Genomic DNA, 21,988 nt, shown 5'->3' with positions numbered 1-21,988 from the left:
ACCCTTATCCTTACCCCAAAGCCACACACCCCCGTTAAAGCACGACTCTCATTCTGATTGGGCGCTGGTGTCGTGAGAGCTTTAATTGTAAAGGGGGTTGTTTCAAATGAATAGAGGCTGATGGTTGAGCTAACAATGCTCTCCATTGTCATGTGCCCATTATCCATTAGTAATGGGTGGAATTCTCACGTATTGTCATGCATATGATACTGACTTACTACAATTTGGTTAGACAAGTTTGATGCCCTCCTTCTCTGAACCACAATACTTGAGGACTAACTGCTTTAGCTATCATCGTCTCAGGAAAGGCAAGGGAAATTAGCCTTATGATTTCCACATTTACACCGCATACAAATTTTAAGATTCTAAAACAAAATGAATTTACTTTAATTATTTGAAAATTACTCGCTTAAATAAAAATGATAAAATAGGTGAATTTTTATTTCATGCCACCTTTAAACATGTTTAGATATTTTTGGCAAATAAGATTTATTTTTTTGCATAACTTTAGGAGTTTCAGCATCTCATGATTATAAACAAGAATTGTAGGTGAGTCATACCTGTATCTGTGGGTTTTCTAACATCGCACGTCTTGACAAGCTGTCAGTGTTCAAAAGTGTTCAACAACTTTCAGATCTGTACACACTGGAATCTGTGCCGCTGTATTAAAAGTTCAGTTGTCACTACCTGAATTTTTTCATTTGAAATGTTGTTTTTTATGTAAATTTGTAATGCAATTATCACTTCTGTAAATAACCAGCTGGAGTTACATCTGTGTCTAGCTGCAGTGTGTACTTGACCATTGAAATTCGCACTGAATAGATCTATTTAATTAATCCAGATATTATCATTTGGATTTAAATAAAACCTTAAATAGATTATATAAATACTTAAAATCAGGGCTCTAGACTCATTCTTCCCTCTGGTCGCACTTTTGCGACTAACTTTCTCAGTTGGTCGCACGAGCACATAATTTGGTCGCAATTATTATTATTTTTTTATATAACATTTGATTAATCATTGCATGCTGATGAACTTTCATCATAGTTTATAGTTATATGGTAACGAAAGTGTTCAGCATTCAACCCGTTTTTTTTAATCAGTATTATTTGTGATTTAAATTTTGTGAACAGGAATTCCTTTTTCATGCGCTTTCAAATTTGCGATCTTGGTGTCACGTTTTACAAGAAAAGATAATTGTCTGTTTTGCTTACATCTATACACCTTTCACTTTTTAAGACTAAAGCAAAAGATGGATTCATTGTTATTCTTAATTAAAAAGCACAACTACAAGAAAACAGTAGGCTGCAATGACAAACTGTCTTACATAATGTTTATTAGCGAAACGCATGGCATAGGACACATCACATGCTGTATTATATACCGACTAATAAATTACAGAATGTTTAGCAAACACTGAGGAATCAAATAAATAATATAAAAAAAATTAAGGAAAGCCTCCATAGCGTAACGTGAGGTAAACAGCAAAGATAAGTTTTTCAAAACAAAAAGAAAAGTAAAACTAAACTGGCTGTCACTGACAGGACTTGCATGTTTTTTTCTACAAGAATACCAGCATGTTTATCTTCTCTGGTTTAAGAAGTGGTCTTTTATTTTAGTTTGAAAACCAAATCCTCCGTTGCACTCAGTCCGCTGCGTGCACCTTCGCGACGCAGCGAGTATAAACCAGGTGCTGACGCAGCGAGTATACCATTAAACCAGGCTCTACACCTGAAGCACTCGTGCTGAAAGCGCCTCTCTTCACGTGATCAGTGACATCTAACTCCTGTATGAAGCAGACGCTTTGGAGCAGCGCAGACCATGCACTCGCAATTTGGTCACAGTCTAGAGCCCTGCTTTAAATACATGAAATTTCTTATTTAAAAATCTCAGTAAGAAACTTTCAAACAAACAGCTGCCATAGGTTGTATTTGTAACCATTTTTAGCTCTAGCTTGACCTAATTGACCACTTAAGAGCACCACCATAAAATAATGCTGAAGGGATAGGGATAGGCTTATTTTCTTATTTCTCATTCTATTGAATGCTGAATGCCAGTAGTTTTATGTTACTTTTAATGTAAATAAAAGTATTTTTCCATATCAAGTTCTGTTCAGTATGATTTAACCATGTCTATTTAATATTATTCTTCTCGTCTTTATCACAACCATTCCTGTAACCAGTCTGTTAACACAAGGCCAGCTATATCAGTCCTGATGAGTTACCCCCAAAGATAAATGAAGCCAGTATAGGTCTGTATAGCCAGGCAGAATAAAAGTGAAACAGATGGGAGCAGTTGTACCATGACCTCTGCTGATGGAGGCCTAGTCTGCTCTTTAAGATGTGTCAAACCAACCTGCACCTTTATTCATTACTGTGTATCAACCACATAGGAACTAAACCCTGTGTTTAGTATAGGATAAATGAAGCATTTGCATGCAACATGGAAGGAATAGAAGAAAAAGTATCCATCCATTTTCATTCAGCTATTGTCATTCAAATATGTGTGAGTACAGTTTATGCATCTAACTTTTCCTAGTATCACTGGAATGAGTTACCTTACTTAACAGAGCCACAGAATTCTTTTGACAGGTGCAGCAGTTTGTTTTTTGTTTGAATAAACGTGTGCACTGCACGCTCTTCTCTATTGAAGAGGCAGGGCAGTGTCCTTCCATGTGTGTTGTTTGTGGAGCTACGCCTATTGTTTGCTTATGTGTGTACTCAGCTGACACTTTGTGCATTTGTGTTTGAGAGTGACACAGCATGTTTTCTGTACTCAAATGCAACAAATTTAAATTAATTGTAGGCCATATGTTTGAAATAGTTTAAGAGGTGAATACTGATTTAAGGTTAAACAAATTGATACGTTTTAGTATATCAAAGCAAGTAAAAACTTTTTTCTTGCCACACCTCAGGAACTATATTTCAGGTAGTTACATAACCCCACCTGTCACACAATTTGCATGCCATTCCACCATATTGAATGACATTACATCACCTAAACCCCCTTTCATCGGTTATTATAAGGATATTCTTTTTTGGTAAATAATCCTTCACAGGAACAGTTTATTTGGAGTGGCTATGTTACGCACTTTCAGCTAGTAAGATTTCTAATAAGGTGTCTAAGTCAGAGGCAGGTTCTTTTTTTAAACACTTTGGCTTGGCATGGCCAAAGCTGTCAAGTGTCAAACTCAGAATAGTATGTTATTGTTTGGCCTGGCGTTCAACTTTATGAGGAGTAATTGGCAGCTAAAAGACTTTGGCACAGAGTTTTTTCTTACTTTAAGAGTGGTCTCGGGTAGTCTAAATCAGAAACACCTAAGGTGGAATTTCAAAATTGCGGGCTAAAAAAAAAAGCACTGAATAAAAACGGCATTTGGCCTCGTTTTGGAACAATGGATTTAGTCCATTATGTTTTTGTAATTCTTTGCTTGGAGACCAGCCATTTTACAGTTATTTTTAAACAATGGTGCAGATTTCTACACTTCAGGAATTTGAAAAATGATTTCATTGTTTTATGTATTAGGAAATTAATTGACATATTATTAGACACTTTCTAAAAATATTTCTCCATATAGAACTAGGGTTAAAAAGAGGGTGTCTCTTTTTGGTGGTGTTACTAAATGGATTTCTAGAATAACTGCTGGTAGAGAATAGCTTTTGTAGAACCTGAGTTAAGAGTTAATATTTTTAACTTGATAAATTTATTACAGATAGGAGGGTAACAGGATACCTACTTATTTTTGCACAAAAGGATATTCTATCATGAAAAAAAACCCATCAAACAACATGAATTCTTTCTATTATTAATTTTAGAGTTTTGATTTTATTCTGTTGAGTTTATTTTTATTAAAGGATGGAGTTTTTTCTCTATGCATGTCAAAAAAACTCAACTCTTATATATGTGCTTCTTGTGTATTTAACCAATAAATACCAAAGGAGACCATTCAACCACATGCCTGTCTGTTTGATTTTCACAGTGGTCTTGGCAGTCAACCCTAATGCTTTCTTATGCAACTTTTCACATTCTATCCATTTAATTTTTTCACATGTACGCAAATCTGTTTTCTTGATAATATAATGGCAAACATTTGAGTTTGATGAAGAGGAATTTAGTCTTGAGGATTCTTTTGCAGAAACCGAGACGGTGCGAATGAGTGAGAAAAAGGTGGGTGGAGTTCAGCTATCAACACACAAAGGCCTCCAGTTTAACTGCTCTTCAATTACACAGCTCCCACCCATAAAGCTCTTGATCTGGTTGCGAGAAATAGTTTGTGCAGAATATAGACACTACAGGACAGGATTCTTCGTGATCAGTAGCATTGCCAGCTTTACCCATAATTAATTTTTTCAAATTGTCAAATGTGCACGCACCCTTAGGATTAATGCATCAACACAAAACCAATGCATTTCCTCGGGTCAAACGCTGTTTCCCTCAAGGCAAGGCTCAAATATTTAATGGTGATAATGAAGGTAAAATTAAATGATTGGTATATTTGAGACAGATGGTGTCCCAGCATGTCTCTGCTGAGACTCAGTCAGGTCTGTTGCTTTGCATTTCCCAGCTTACCTGGCACCATTTGGTCTCTCATGGCCACTATATATCTACATTTGTTTTTATGAAGATGCAATGGTATATTAAAAGATTTGGCACTTGTTGCTTTTTCAAATGTAAAAACCAGAGTAATAAAGAGAGTTGGACTGCTTTGTGTTACATTTCGAGCACCTTTGAACAGGGGGGCTGACTATTTCTGATCCTGAGCCACAGCTTGAGTTGAAGCCCAGGGAACAAAAGGACATATGGCTGTGACAACGCGCAAGTACACTGTTCACTATCTGACCAGTGGTATAGAGGACACGTAGCAGGAGAGAAAGAACACACTTGTTGTGGTGTGGAAACTGGGCAAACGTTGAAATGCCTCACTGGAGTATCATCAGACCATGCTAAACAGCTGAAGAATTGATAGGATAATTTACAGTAGCTGTGTCTGCGCATCTATACATCTGAGACATCATATCGTCTCTTGTTATTTTCTAGTATGTAAGTGTCTGTTTAGTTTACTAAGGCTTAAACCACATAAGATAAATATCAGTATTTTGATTCTCAGATTGAGTCATAGCAAGCCGTTCGCTGGTTTAGGTGGCAGAAGTAATCTCGCCGCCCGGCTTCCCACATGACTTAAATTAGCACACTTAAGATTCTCTGCATTAGGAAAATAGATAAAAAGAAACATAATAGGTTTCTCAGAGGGGCAACATGACCCAAATTAGCTGCATTAGAGTATTTTTTGTTGTTTACGCCTCCCATCAGATGTCACTTTCTCCATGGAGTGTCCTGGTGTGATATAATTAATAGTATAATTGGAGATGTTCAGCATGGTCAGAATTTTTGTTACAAAGATTAAACGTGAATAGATTAAATGTTCACAGTAATATCAATAGTATGTACTTGGAAAACAAAAGGAATAAGTCTGCATGAAATTAAATTTTTCTATGATATAAGTCACTGTGCTTGGTTACAGGTTTTGTGTAATGTCAAGGGTCTGGTCAAACATGTTTTTAAACTTTCTACATCTTAGTGTCTATGTGTGTGATTCCAAGATGATTGCATGGTCTTTAGTCCCGCCTTTTTTCCAATCCTTCTGTAAATATTTTAACGTAGTGAGTCACGTGACACACTAAGATGACTTAAAGAGCTCAGACCATGACAAGCGCATCTACTACCAGATGGGAGACCTGACTTGTCTCCCGATGCCCTGTGTGTGTGTGTATGGGAATACATGCTTTCCAGCTCACAACTTTGTTTCCTCGGCTGTATCTGCAGATAGGATTAAGGGTGTGCTGAGCCAGCATTTCTGGGCATGCACTCTCACACATGGCGAATCTCTCCGTGGCTTTGGCCTAATTCCCTTGTTAACACATCCATCAGATTACATTTAAGAGATTGACCAAGAAGTACCGCCTTTAATTTATAACAGTGCAGCTGTGCCATTTTGTTGAGTTGATTTGATTTACTAGAATTCCAATGTACCATATTTTGTTTGGAAAACAATCACACAATAAATAAGTTTTGCTTTTTTGCATACTAAAATGAAATATTTAAATGATGATAATTCTCTCTCTTTCTCCTCAGCGCTGATTGGGTGGAAATCCTTGAGCCTCGTTCGCAAGAGCGCATGTACGTAAATCTGGCCACGGGGGAGTGTGGCTGGGACCCACCCACCGATGTGCCCGTCCGCCAGGCTGATGGCAACCAGTGGTGGGAGCTCTTTGACCTCCAGAGCAACAGGTTTTACTACTACAACTCTGCTGGCCGCATGACCGTGTGGCACAGACCTCAGGGTGCAGATATTGTCCCTCTGTCTCAGCTCCAGGCCATGAAACGCAGCACTGCGTCTGAGCGCAAGGCTGATGGAGGTACTAGGGAAAGGCAACATGGAACTCAGTCCACAGGGATTCAAGATAGACGCACCCCTCTACCACCTATGGAGCCCTACACTAAAGAGCCAGAATGTGCCGGCAAAGAGCCTAAACAACAAGAAATGGACAACAGACAGAAACCAGACATCCACAGCGTCGATAGCAGCAAAGACTCAATCAGGTAGGGCTCTAGGCTTTCTCCGCATGTTATCTTGAGTCTAGCCATTATGGTTCCTCAGAAATAACTGGCATTAACTAGAGACCAATTATCTTCAACTGCTGGAATATCAATCTGATTTTCCCTGAAATTAAAGAACCTTCTGGGCTCAACTGGCAGCACTTGTGGCATACTGTTGATTACAAAAAAAAAAAGAAAAAAAAAGTAAACTCAAATTCAATTAAAAAAAAAAAAAACAAGGTTACGTTGAAGCATGGAAGGAAATGGGGCCAATTTTGAATAAAACCAAAAAGTGATTTTAAATAATTTTTGCATTTGTAGGGATTATGCGTGGTTATTATGACAACAAAGTTGTAACACTGAAAAGCTTGAGCACACTTCATGGTAACACATGTTGTTAATGTTCTGTGGCTATACTATTGAATTTGTACTTTTTACAGATTGGTCCTATTCACGCTGAGCACATTTTTTTTAAAGTAAAGTAGGCAAAAGTGGGAATTTTAATCAACATTATGGCACAAATGCTCTCGATTGAGCTAACCATTTACTGAACCCAGAATATTCCTTTAGCATTTGTTGCTGCACTCATTGTGTTTGTCATGTAATCGTAAGGCAGTTATTTAGATAAATTGCTTCCAAATGTGAAAAGTTGATATTTCCTCATAACCCTTATTATCGAGTTCTTTATGAGAGTTAGTTTGTTTCTTCCCAGACCCATCAAACCACCGTCATAACCAGATTCCAGTCATGCCAGCTCTGTTTCACCTGGCACTGGGCTTTGTCTCTGTTATTTCAGTGCCTTATGCTTTATCCAACTACAATCCTTTGGCCATTCATTCTTTCCTAAAACAATCTCTGGGCCCACCAGATGAAAGCTGCTGGGGTCGGGGCCCTGGGAGAGCCAAACCATTGTGGTTCGAAAGTGGCTGGACTTTCCCTTTTTTCCGCAAAGAAAAGCGCTCTTGAGGCCATGGTATACATTATCCAGCATATACAGTGGTTCTTTCTATTTCAGGGAGATGTTTAGCAGGGCACTCGTTCTTTCAAATCCACCCATGGAAAAAGAGTTAATGGAGTCCAATATTTTAACTGCGGGATCCCACTGTAGCTTTGGAGGATTTTGAAATATTGTGGCTGCTTGTGGCACGAGCTACTTGGTGAGTGGTGAGTGCAGTGAAGAGCTGTCGTCTTTCTTTGCTTTAGACACGCATGACTGCTGTCTCTGAGAGGGCCAACATTTTTTACTTTTTTGTAAAACTAGAAGGGCAACAAATTTTTGACCTTTAGGTAAAACTAGAAGGCCAACAAACCACTCATCTCCCACCTCCTGGCCTCCAATGTGTTTCAAACCTCTCAAGCAACCGTACGGCTCTCTTGGGAACCCCACACGTCTAAGCCTCCTTACGGATGACTCACATTTTTCAAAGGTCATACGATGTGTCCAAAACAATGGACAGCTGTGTGTGAGAGAATCAGAGACCATAACTATAGCTTTATGAGTGCATTGTGCCTAATTTAGCAGTATGATAATATCTTAGTTGTTTTCAAATAACTTTTGTGGGTTGTGTGTAGGGCTGGGAGACACATTGAATATTCATGATACAGTATATGCCACTGTTCAAAAGATTTTTTATCTTTTGAAAGAAATTCATTTAATTCAGCAGGGATGTAAAAAAATGATCAAAAGTGACATTTATAATGTTACAAAAAAAGTATTTCAAATGAATGCTGTTTAACAAAAAAAAAAAAATCCTGAAAAATATGTCACGGTTTCCACAAAAATAATAAGCAGCAGGAATAAATTTTATTTTAAAATATATTCAAATTAGGGCTGTGTATTGGCAAGAATCTGGCGATACGATACGTATCACGAACAGGGGTTGCGATACGATATATTGCGATACTGTTAGCAAGGCGATATATTGGTATATTTCTTATTTTAGGAATAGGATATATATTTTTTAGTAAAGCTGTCACTAAGAACACACCACCAAATGCAAACGTTAGCAAAAAATAAATAAGTAAAAATAGTTTAACCAGAACACACCGCAGAACACACTGGGATCTGCATTTGCAATAAACAGTCCCTATAACATTCAACATTACCGAACCACTTTTTGTGCAGTACGAGTAAAGGGGGAAATATTCAAGTGCTTGCATGATTCTTTAGTTAAATGTATGTAGAAAATGTATTTTATAAAAAGATAAAAATATATATTTATAGACTCTACTTTAAAGGTTCACAGTTTAAGTTTACAATTGTGACATACAATGTCATAACATTTGATCTGAACAAAAAATGACATCTGCTTAATATCAATGAAAAATAAGTGCTTGCAGGATTCCTAAAGAAAAGAAAACAATTGTAAAACAATCAAATAAATACAGATGTTAAACATTCTCAGAACTTTTCAACTTGGATTTCACAGGTTTTTCAGTTTGTATTTATGTTTCGCGTGGAATCACCGAGACCGCGACGTGAGCACCGTCCCAACTGCACAAAACACTCCTGAATTACGAGAGAAAGCTGCAGCTGCACAACGACTCTACCGCCCGCCGCGCCCCGCGCAAAGGCTCTTCAACACGGGACGCGGCAAGCAGAAGAACCGAGGTTGCGCTCGCACCGCGGTCCCGGGGCGGACATTACCACAAAAGCCCAAATGGCGCCACACTTCAGCTTTGTACATCGAAACGAGAACTGGAACAATTCTTTCATCCTCCATTACTGGCAGCGAACTATATTAACGCTAACATTAGTGGAGTGCCCTGATGCTAGTATTTCCTGTCACTGTTTAAGTTCAGAGATGAAGACTAGCCAGGGCCGGCGCTCCGCACACGCACATCACGCACTGCGCGTAGGGCACCAAGTGCTTGGGGGGGGGCACCAAAAAATCTGGGTCGTGAAAATATCATCACAATATAGGCTACTAGTATAAATAACAAATAAAATATTTCTAGCATGTTAATATACAAAAGCAATACAAAAGTAATATAGGCCTAGACCAAATTAGTCGAGAAAAAGGTGAATCTCTGTGCCAGTCTCCCTCTGGTGCCCCGCCTTCCCCACCTCCCAGTGGTCTGTTCAATTATGCTTCAATCAATTTCAAATTTGGCCGACACCGACCTCAGACATGGCCTCGAAAAGGCACCAAGAGTCGGGGGCGGAAAAAAGAAGAGACAGCGGGATGATGCTCGCGCGTCGCTTGCAGGTAAGACAATGTTTTAAATAAAAATGTTAGTTTTGTGCGTGTAGTATGCATGTCCAGGGGCGTCGGCGCGTCCGCGTCGCTAGTAGTGCAAAAGATCCGGGGCTTTAGCCCTGCATGTTGAGTCTTTTATTTTAACGGGGTCCGGGGGTTTCTCCCCCGGGAAATTTTGAAACTTGGGCTGTTAAAGATGCAGTTTGTTTGAGAAGAAAGGAAGGCCAATCGTTGGGGTCCTCATCGTCATATTTTAATGACAAATAAAGCTAATTTTCCCCCTAGGTAGGCTATACGTTACAGATGTGTGTGCATATAGCTATTAGTGCAGAACGTTCCCTATTGTAATTTCTTCGCTTCAATATAATGCCTATCTGCCTCTTGGTAAGGTGAACTTTAGAAAAACCCTGCAACTGAACGTGATGTGATTTTGCCAAATTAGACCGCTTAGATAAAGTTTTTTCGTTGTTGTTCTATGCGGTCATTTTCAAGAGGTTCGGCCAAGGGCGACATCTGTTGGTGAAACTGAAATTAGAAAAAAAAAACCCACAATCTCAGTGTTTGTATATTTTCATATTCACAGAGTTGTCAAATTATTAGGGCTGGGAAAAGATTAATCTCGATTAATCGCATCCAAAATAAAAGTTTGTGTCTACATGATGTGCGTGTACTGTGTATAATTATTTTGTATATAGAAATTATATATACAAAATAATTATACAAAATTATATATACAAAATAATTATACAAAAATTTTTTTTCAAAGCTCAAACTCATCAAAACGTACCTGCGTTCATCAATGGGGCAGGAACGTTTAAGTGGTCTGGCTGTCATCAGCATCAATGGGGACGTGGCTCAGAAACTGTCATATGATGACCTGATAGCTGATTTTGCAGCTAGGAAATGTAGGCGTGTGCCTCTGTAGGGCCTCTGACAACTGATGGTAGTGAAAATGTTTAATATAGTTCTATAGAATAGCAGAATGGTCTCTTTATAGAGATGTAGTCCCTCTGTTGAGTAAATTCTACTGTGCAGTTATGTATGGTTATTTGCAGTTTAAAATGTGCACTTTAAAATTCATACTTCATAAAATTCATACACTTATACTGTTATTTGCACTTTAAACTTTTTTTGCACTTTTAACTTTCTGTGTTTACATTGTTCTGTTCCAATTATTTATTTGCAGCAGTTATTTTGGAAGTAAAGAGAACCTAACTAAGAAATTCTGAATGGTAGTTATTTCTTTGGTGGTGGTGGGGGGGGCACCGCCAAGCGTTTGTGCTTAGGGCACCCAAATGGCTAGCGCCGGCCCTGAGACTAGCGGTCGGCATATGAACTCAAAACGAAACAACTGCCATGAATCTTGTATGATTTTTAAAAAAAAAATTTTTTTAAATATCGATATTTCGTTTGGGAGAATCGATACAGTATCGCCAAACAAAATATCGCGCTACTAAAACAGCCTTGGTGAGGGTTATTTAAAAAAAAATAATAATAATAATCTTACCGACCTGTCATTTTGAGGGCAACAAAATCAGACTGCTTTTTATTTTTGTATTGTTGTTTATTGTTGTTGGATATAAATAATGTCATTTAATGTCATACAAAGCGTTGCATGTCTAGGTTATTTATACCTAAGCATTTTACTGTTTTTAATTCTCACACTATATACATTTGGTTTAGGGATGTGCAACAGCGATCGAGTACTCGGCCGTGACAGCGATGATCAATCATGAAAACGATGATTGTGGAAAAAAAATTCTGATTGGTTATAGCAGCACTTTGGGCGGCACCCTGAGCTCTGATTGTTTAGCTTGAAACAGCATGCGGTTCAACGTAGCTACAGACGTGAGAAGAGAGAGAAGCTTGGCTTTGAAGTCACGTAGTGATGTCTGGGTTAGCTACATACACATCTGATTAATCTAATATAGGATGCGTTGGGATATTAACATTTATTTATATGCAGCTGAATGCGCTGCATATTAACTTACCAGTGTTTAGTTTCATGCTCAAATGCAATGCCCGATATTGAGTTATTTGAGACGGTCATATTGCGTTTAGATGTTTCTTTTTCAAAAATACTGATCCTGTAAAAAAAATGTCGTACTTCGTATGGCTTCGAAAACACGCAGGCGATTTTAGTAATCACTTGATAATGTAGATGAAAATATAGCACAAACCTGCCAGAAACATTAATGACATAAGCATTATAATGAGAACTTTATAGAATGTGAATTGTGAAATCTATAGTGAATTCTGTCCTTGCCCATGTTTCAGTGCGCTGTTGAAAGCGTGTCAAGGCGGGAGCTCTCGCTCTCTCTCACTCGTGCACGCACGTAACTTAAAGCTCACTGGCATATGCATCCTTTTGTGCAGATACAAGTTGTAATGTTACGTTTATGTTATGTATCTAAGTTATCTAATTAATATCATAGGAAGTGTCATCGAACAGGTTTCAGTTTATTGGCATAAAGTCAGCTTCACCTCAGGCAGCTATTCTTTTTTAGATGCTTCTTTTTTAATATTGCGGCATCATAATCTAACATCTAATCATGTGTTCATGTTTTCATAGACATGTTTTCATGTAAAAATTTTATTTTTAACATTCATTTTCATAATAGTCTTCAGATATTTTCATTATCTCCATTACGGCCATGCCCCTCCCCCAGAGTACTCTTTTTTTTTTTTTTAAACCTATCGATGATCGAAATAAGAAATTGCCAAAAATGGCCATCCCTAATTTGGTTTTTGTGGAAGTTTAATTGAAATTGTTTCCTCTGCTGAAAAATATTGAGATATAGTTATATTCGCACAGCCCTAGCTGACTTGCAGAAATCATAACACAGGCATATATTTCTGGCTAATGAAGGTTTCAAATTATATTCTATGAAAAACAGATTATTTAGGTATATTCCACCCATGGAAAGAAGCTATTTTTGCTCTTACCGTCCATGTTTGCTTACACCAGAATAAAGCTGTATAATTATTATTGATCTGTTGTGGCACGTTCTTTTATTACTGTTTCATGCCTCAAGGGGAAGGAGTCTCCAATAACGATTTCTGTTGTTTGTCCATCTAAAAATAAAAGCTAGGGAGTGGTCATAAAATATCAGCCTGACAATGATCCAAACAGCACCATCTGTGTTATCATATGGCGTGTGTGGTACAAGCAGCTTCCCCTGATTGATGAACAAAGTACTAAATCTGGTGGTCATCACACCGCCCCTCCAAGACACAGTCATAGTACAGACAAGCAGAGTTCGACTCTAGTCAGAGAGAACTCTGTAAACATGCTAACTAACCCCTGTAAACAAACACTTGCACACTGGCACACACATACAATGTGGTCCTGTTTAAATGATGGATGGCTGGCTGGGACGGGGGTGTTTCTGTGAAAGTTATTAAGTGTGAAGAAACAGGAAGCTTACTTTTTCCACATCTGCACTAGAGATCACAAGGGTTTATTTAACAGTGTTTGTGTTATCTAGCATTCAGCCGTTTAGTAGGTTACCATGGCGAGAAGATTGGAGATTAGAGGACACCTCTGTGCTTCCTTTGCTGTGTGACGCAATGGTGTAACGTAACCCAGGGATGACCTGGGGAAGTTGTGAAGGGGTCATGAAATTCTTTTGTCCTGCAGGCGGACCCCAGGCCGAGTGGCTGCTATTGGAAGACAAGGGTTTTAGTTAAGCACGCCAATCCCTGAAGACCAGCTGTTAGGGTTTCCCATAGCATGAATTGGAGTAGGATCTGAGACATTAAATGAACACCCAGCCTAATACAACCTTGTCTTTGTGGACAAATGATTTAACAGACTTTGCTTTGAAGGAATTCAGTCAGATGTGAATAGTATTGATATTTAGAGTTAAAGACAGATACCTTGTGATTGTGTGCTTTTCAGACTGAAATTATTCAGGGATGCAGTTGATGATAACTGTGACAATGTTGCATGCCATAACATAGATAACATGTGTCATTATAATAATTGTATTTTTGGGGATTTCTCAGAAGAGGCTGGAAACCGCTGTGTAACGGCTTGGTTAGATACCAAAAGTGAAAGCTGTAAAAGAGAAACATGCCAGTCATGTGCTCATACTTTCACTTGTGTCATGCTCACAAGGTTTATTTGAATGTCTGGGAGTTAATAAATAGCTAAGATTGCAAAAGACTTTTCAAATGAATTATTAAGACATGGATATCTGATGCTATCGCTCATGTTTGGAGTGGAAAGGTCACCATTAATATCCCAAGGGAGTATCGCTACAGGGGCATCTCGTATTTCAGAAATCATTTGGCCTTTCTCATGCTTTTACCTTTAAATGGTCATAAACATTGAGATTCCTTAAAGACACACCAAAGCTACTCAGTCGGGCTCAGTTAAATCATTTGCACTCCATGTCACACATGTTTTGTGTGTTACCTCAGTCCTTTACTCTGAAAACTAGATTAGTGGCCTAACACAGATCGTCTATGAAAGTGGAGCAATTTCAACCGTCTTTTGTTTTATTTTAGTCGTGCCTTTGGTGTTGCTTAAAATACATTGAGAACAGACTGCTGCCTTGATCCGCTGGCTTCACTTTAAACACAGAGAGACGCAGAAAGTCTGGTGCAGGCCTAGAGATTCTCTAAACTGGAACAACCTTTTGATTTGCTGAATTTCTTTACCTTTATGGTTCTTCTAGTTGACCAAAACTGCGACTCTCAACTGACTTCTCAACCATATTAAAAGTATTCTAAACTAATTTTCAAATTTTTTGGCCACACTTTTGTGGGCGTGAGAGAAGAGGCGTTTTCCACAGCTGTAACCAGAGCTGTGAATTCTCATGCTATCTGATTTCATATCAACAGATGTAGATTAGTGCTGAGATTCCAGAGCCATCTCATTGTCCATATGCTGAGCCAGCCCCCCTTAGACTGCCTTTTATGGGGGTTACAGAGAGCCGAGTGTACAGCATTAGCTCGGTGTGAAACATACAATATAAATGTTTCAGAATAAACCATAGTATTTCTCAAAGTAAATCCAAGTACTGGGAGTATTGCAAAATTGTGTTGATGTCGTGGGACTCCTAGCGATTCCCACCCTGTTAGTGGTCTGGCTTTATTGCAATTAATAATTTGAATTATCTGCTTAAGTTGTTATTAAGTCTTTTGAGAGCAGGGTGTGGAAGGAGAGGATGGGCCGGTCACGTGTGCGGTATGTGAAGAAGCTAGACTCACTGGCTCAGTAATGAGAGGTGTTCAGCTGTCCACAAACAGCTGAGTCCTCTAGACCTTAGTACACATCAGGTTTTAGTCAAATTAATCATTTTGATGAAATAATATATGTGAAATAGAAAGAATGCATCCTTATTTCTAATACACATTCAGTACAGTTCAAAAGCATGGATTAGCAAGGATGCATTCAACTGATCAACATTCTGTTCTTTTGAACTCTCTATTCATCAACAAAATTAAATGCTTCAAAATTGAAAAAATAAGATATTTAAAATGTTAATATTTTAGAATAGTACTGTTTTGACTGTATTTTGATTAATGCTCTATCAAAAAAAAACAAAAAAAACTTACAGAACCCAGACTTTTGAATGGCATATATGAGTGTATGTTTATGTTGCTTAGCTTTTTGCATCTGTTGAGAAGATGATTGTCAACTCTGAGTCATGCTTCAGATTTTTGCTATAGGCCACATTTCCTCTTCCTGTCCACATGATGAATATAGCCCATTATGTCAGTTTTTTCCTCTTTAGTTGGGGAAGAGTTTTTAGACACATTGTCTTGATATGTTTTCCGATACTGATGGAAAGTCCAATGCATTCATAAATATAATGAGGTTAGACACATTTCACCCGGCAAAACTCTTAATCTCTTGCCTCTGCTAGGATTATTAGACACCAGACAGCCTGGGACAAATTGATCCTCCCTGACTAGTTAACCTTATTTTCCTCCTTGCCAAATTAAATTATCCAAAGCGGCTCTACAGGATTCTAACTCGCTTTCTAGTAATGCTGGCCTTCTTTTTCTTCATGACTGCATTAATAAAATGTGTGCTTGAACTGTGTCATCTGTAAATTGTCATAAGTACATAGGTTTAATGAATTAATAATCAATAAGATCTAAGTAATCTTGCCAAAGAAAAATGCTGAATTATTTTAACTTTTGAAAAGACATTTCTTTTGTGATACCTTGATATTTTAGGTTGTCTTTCGTTCAGTCTTTTTGGTAGCAGCCACACTCCCTACCCACAAGGATCTTATTATGGAATGTTATGGTAAGAAAACCATTGTCATGGCGCTTAACAACCACGCATTGTACCGCTATTTAAACAATCCCGATGACTTTGAGTGATCAGTGGAAGGAATGCCAACGTTGTGTCTAATACCAACCAAAGCAGCCTCCCATGACTTATCTCACTCTCTCTCAGTTTCTCTCTTCCTCTCTCATGTTACTTGTTTTTGTTCTTTTGTTCTTCACATTAATGGTCACACAGTACTTTTTTACAGAGAGTACGTTTAGGCCTAAATACAAAGGACACCTCGTGTGTTGGTGCTATACTCTAGTCATGGTTGCTGTAGTTATTTATTATTTTTTGGGAAAAATTAAAGAAATATTTTATAGATTTGGTCATTATTCAGTAAGCAAAAAATGCAAAAGTTTAATTTGCTTGCATAGTTATCTGCCAACATTAGATATGTTCAGATATCCATGTCTGTGTAAGCTAATTGATATATTGTATAATTGTTGACAAATTATTGTAATTATGTTATTCATTCAGGCCATGTTCTCATGTTAAATGAAGATTTGAAAGAGAGTTTCCCCTCATTTCTAGAAAAAAACTACTAGAAACTACTTGTGTTTTCAATCAGTATTGTCCATTTTAACACATTTAAATGTTTGGGGTCAGTATAGGGAATTAATAGTTTTATTCCGCAAGGATGCATTAATTTATCGAAAGTGTCGAAAGTATTAATTTATGTGAAAGTGTAATTTGAAAGTACAGACCTTTATAATGTTACAAAAGATTTCTATTACAAATAAATGCTGTCCTTTTTAACTTTCTGTTCATCAAGAAATTCTACAAAACGATAAGTAGCACAACACATGATAAAAAGAAATGTTTCTACTACTTGAAAAGCTGCTTTGAAACAACATGTATCATGAAATGCGCTATGCAAATAAACATGAATTGAATTTTTTGAGGCGCAAATCAGCGTATTTGCAGACTGGAGTAATGATGCTGAAAATTCAGCTTTGCCGTCAGTAATAAATTACATCTAAAAAATGTATTAAAATAGAAAGTAGTTATTTTAAATTGTAATAACGTCTCACAATATTACTGTTTTTTAGACTGTATTTTTGATCAAATATGCAGCCTTGTTGAGCATAGGAGACAAAATCTTTCCCACCTCAAACTTTTGAACAGTAGTGTACATGAAATTATTGTTTGCATTTCTGAAGAACGTATTACAAGTGAAACAGTAAATTTGGTGCTAAATTTATATCTGCATTGGTATTTTCTCTTTGTGCTGTGTAGTTTGTCCTTTGAACTCATACACAGTCATTCCCTGTGGCAGGAAATTGAGCTGCCTGCTTGCTCACATCGGCAGAACTCGTGAAACAACAACACATTGAATCTGTGGGCCTTACATAAACATCTCTTCTGGATGTTCAGTGTCACATCCTGGAGACCCAAATCTACATTAGTGTTTTTGGTGTTGCATACCCAACATTCAAGCAAACCAAAAATGTTATGTCATTGTGTCATGCCAGACGCAGAAGGCTGAATTTCACAGGAAAGAGCAGCTACTTGTTTACAGTCTTGTCTTTGGTGGGTAACACTTCTACAGCAACATCCCCTCCATCACCACCTTGAGAAAATCCACACCATCTAAACACTCACACTCTGTGAATCAAGTGTCAAGTCTCTCTATCAGTGTGACAGACTTTGAACATTGTTGATTGTCATGTTGTCACGTCAGACAGTCTTTACAATGGCCTTGGGGCTCTGCCAGATGGCTTGCTTCCAGTCTTCACATGTGCTGTACCTGTCTGGTATCTCAAATGGTTGTGTTTATCTTCAAATGTGTGAAATTATTGAGAAGAAAAGGGTCTAATTCTAATGGCAGAAAATGCCTCAGTGGACGGAAGAGTAGGGAAGTGCTTGCATCACAGCGATATACCTTTGTTGTTTTGAAATGCAACAGCTGATTATAACAGTCACTTCAGTGGTTGTAAAAGTGTTAACTTACAGTCTGATACAACTCTCTTAACTCTTACCACTTTGATGGGATATATCTGTTTTGTTTATATTAATGGAGAGGTGTAAGAGGAAGTGTTCATTTGAGAAGTGACTCATCAGAAATCCCCAGAGGAGGACGCTTAAGCGTTTTTATCAGAGGTTTTTTGGGGGTTTTATTGTGGTGTCCAGTTGTGTACATAAAAGCCCTGTGAAAGCATTTCACTCGTACACATCTTTCAATATAGGACAGAAATTAATCTCTTTACACAATAACGGTAAATCAAGTATTTAATTCTCTCTTAGCTTGATTTCTTATTATATTTGTATTATTAAGGATATGATTTTATGGTTAGGGATCATCTATATGTGAATGACTTTCTGTTTTTTTAACTAACACTTCTGTTCAGTTTTCACTATGTATTTGATAAACATTTGGCATCTAATTACTATTAAAATGCATATTGTTTTATTTTGGAGTTTAATAAGTAAAAATTAACCACTGTGGAGCAATTAGAAAGCCATGTTGGGCTGGGAATAGTGCTTTTAGTCTTAAGTATGAACCACTGTTTAGCACTGCTGAGGCTGTGGACATTGTTCGGTTTACAAGCAGCAGCAGATTGGCGTAGTGACAATAACATGTTGTTGGCAAACTCTCAAACAAGAACAATTAAAGGAACTGCATTCATTTTCACCACAAAACTGTTTTAAACTCAAACATTGTAGTGCTTTAAAATGTATTTCTGTTGAGCAATCATGGTTTTGTTTTCCTGACAATGGCACTGTGGGTGTTTAGACATTTTATACTTTTAACAGACCCTTAGTTTCCCTAAATTGCTGAGAATTTAGCTCAACTTGTCTGGATGATTAAGGCATGGGTGAAGATTGCAGCTTTGGACTTGTTAAAGGTGTCATAAAGATGATTGGTTTTGGCTTCATAGATTTGATTATTTGCTACCGCTTCTGTAGATTTGTGTTGCCTGTGCCTCATTTTCTTTCTGTATTTTTGGCCTTCTGTATATTGAAAAACTAAAATGCATTTTACTTCTTACAACAGGGAAGAGCAAAGAGACACATCTCAAAGGTGGCAGCCCTCTCCTGGATCCAAAGCCGCCATGTTGGTAAAGGTCAGCAGCATTGGCAGAAGCCAGACAAGAGGAACCAGCGGAACTGCTTCCCTTCATCTCCCACAGAGCAAAGCCAGTGACCATAGTGCCTGCACACTTAATCCTGGTAGTGTCAAATCTGTTTCAGGCTACATGCTGTCACCACAGGCTTACAAAACCACACCAGGAGGAAAAATAGCAGCAGACTCCAGGCAGGCCCACCACTTGAGGAAGGCGAGCAACGGCAGCTTCTGCCTGGTGACCCCTGAGGATTTGACAGCATCTCTACGGCCACTTTCTAACTCACCTAGGCCAATATCTCCTCAGTATGGAGCAACCGCACGCCTCTACGATGATCCATCATCTGATTGCCCCATTTACGATGAGCCTCCAGTAGATATGGAGGTTGAAGGTGCTCACTTACATAACGGCCCATCTAGACACAGTCTCCAGAAGATGAAGCTTCTCCAGCACCTGGGTCAATCTCACAGCAGTTCCAGACACAAGAGGAACCCATCAGACTATAGTCCAGCAGGCTTAGAGTGTATCAAGCACATGGTGAATGTAGACCCCAAGCAAGGGCTTCTTTCCATCTCACCAGTCCCCTCTCCCATCCCCTCTCCAACCTCTGCATCCGAATCTCTGCTTCTCCCGACAAGGGGGCTTCAGAAGGAGCCCGCCAGCCTGGAGAAGAAGCAGTCATGGAGGATCCTAGAAGCAAGTGTTCTCAGAGCCATGGAAGTGCACCACAGCCGGCAGGGCAGCCAAGGATCTCAGGACTATTCAACACCACCACCTCCCGCCATTAGCTATCAAGACTCAGGTTACTCAACCGGCCCATCTCCAAGTCTGCAGAGGAAAAGCAGGAGGAGGATGGGTGCCGGGGCCCAGGGCCGACCCGGATCTGTGGGCAGCACTGGGGAACTCACAGCCCTGAACGAGCGTCTGATGGAAGAGATGAGGGAGGCGGTTAGTCGCTCGAACACCATGCGAGAGACCAAAGCTAGTCTGGACTCTGAGATGTCGGAGAGCTCTTCCTCCCAGCGCACACACAGTGTGGGACGGTGCTCCTCCAGGGAGGACATTGCATCTAGCAGCAGGTCACTTAGCAGGACAAGTAACCTTCCCAGTATGGCATTCACACCTCTGGAGATTCCGGGACGACAGAAGAGGACTTATGAAAAGGTGGACACGCTTGAGAAGAGTATGACTTTGTCCTCACCTGAGATTACTGGACCCCCTTCACAGGTACTACATACAAGTTCAGTTTAATATTCCTTTGGTACAAATGGCTTGTTAACCCTTTAACAGTGAGGTTCAGTTCATTAACATTAGTTGGGTATCATGAATCAACAGTAATTTTACAGCAGTTTTTAATCTCGGTTAACGTGATAGTCCATCTAAACTGAAAATTATTTTTTACTCACAAAAAAAAAGAAGATATTTTTAAGACCTGTTTGTCTGAACAATGCAACTAAATGGGGTCCAAAACAACGAGCCCCACTGACATTGTATGGACAAAAAAAAACATATCTAAAATGAACAATAGTATATTTATAAATCAAATACATTAATGTTAACAAATAAAATCTTATTTAATAATAAAAAAAAAAGATTTAAAATCTTATTCTAAAATGTTACAGGTGACCTTCCGGTAAACTATTACTTTCTTATTATGAGCTTAAAATTTACAAGCCTATTTATTTTATAGAGATTTGCAGTTTCTTATAAAATATGTGTATGAACTTTTGGCACAGTCTATTTTCCACAGATCTTGAGTTTCAGCATCCTTAAAAACCAGACGTCGTATTTGTTTAATCTCCATGTGGGACTGTTGGGAGAGAGCTTGGTTTGGTTGAAGTTTTTCATGCCTGTCTGATTTTTTTCCCCATGGTCTTTATTAGAAACAGATTATTACTCTACCCATTATAACATAATACTGATGTAAAATATCAATCCTGTTATTTTATTCTAAATCATAAATTGCAATGAGGCAACAACATCTTTCTCTTGGGTCTTCAGCACTCCAGTCAGGCAAGTTAGAGGCTATTCCCCGGCTACACATGATTCTAGTTAAGGGCAATGATCACTCAAAGGAACGGTTACTGCCGCTCTGATCCGTAGCAAAGCTGTAATCTGTCCACCCTCAGTGATGAATTCTATCTGCATTGTTCCACAGCCAGGTGCCCAGAGGACTGTACTTTCTCAAATGCCTTCAAGAATTAACTACTTGGGTTTCGATCCAAATAAGCTCTGGAAACATGAAAGGGACTATTTTAAGGCTTTGAGACTTACAGGTGCACTATTTTAAGGCTTTGAGACTTACAGGTGCTGATCATTGCAAATGTTTTCTTTACCTATTTAAAAAGAGGTGATGATATCTACTCCCGTCGTGCCCACCCCTTCCCCTCCTGCCGTCCTCTCGTACGAATCCAGCAGTGGTCTGCCATGGTAATGGGTGAAATGCCAGAATGTAGCAGAGCTGCAAAACACGACGCCTATTGAGCAGGAAGGATGGCTACTGTGGCCCATATGGTAGCATTGCTGACACAGACGGGACAGTTGGGTCCCGGACAGGCGTGGTCACTGTACAGACCAATTGTGTGTCTGCGGTGCAGCCGATAGGGGTTTGGTACCTGCTGGGGATTGTTCCATAAACTGATGACATCATAGGTCACCTCATTCCCTGGTGTATAAGCCATTTCACCACACTGGCATTTCAATGTGCTAATTCCCCAATTATTGGCAGATGAGGTGAATAAACTGGAAAAAAAATCTGAAAAAAAGAAGTAATATACAACATACTTTTGTTAATTTAAATGGAGCCAAAATAAAATGAAATATAAATATTAGAT

General features: G+C 38.6%; 1 protein-coding gene across 1 annotated transcript in view; it reads left to right on the top strand.

Annotated features, from left to right (window-relative positions):
- LOC306855171 (rho GTPase-activating protein 39-like) overlaps nucleotides 1-21,988 on the top strand; it is a 34,765-nt gene that overhangs the window by 4,292 nt on the left and 8,485 nt on the right. The window contains exons 2-3 of the mRNA XM_079393649.1: nucleotides 6,133-6,600; nucleotides 19,085-20,381. Of these exons, the coding sequence (XP_079249775.1) occupies nucleotides 6,133-6,600; nucleotides 19,085-20,381 (1,765 nt within the window). The remainder of the gene's footprint in view (nucleotides 1-6,132; nucleotides 6,601-19,084; nucleotides 20,382-21,988) is intronic.

The sequence above is a fragment of the Barbus barbus genome, assembly GCF_936440315.1.
Source record: "Barbus barbus genome assembly, chromosome: 35".
Taxonomy (NCBI): Eukaryota; Metazoa; Chordata; class Actinopteri; order Cypriniformes; family Cyprinidae; genus Barbus; species Barbus barbus.
This window is presented reverse-complemented; position numbering and strand designations above follow the sequence as displayed.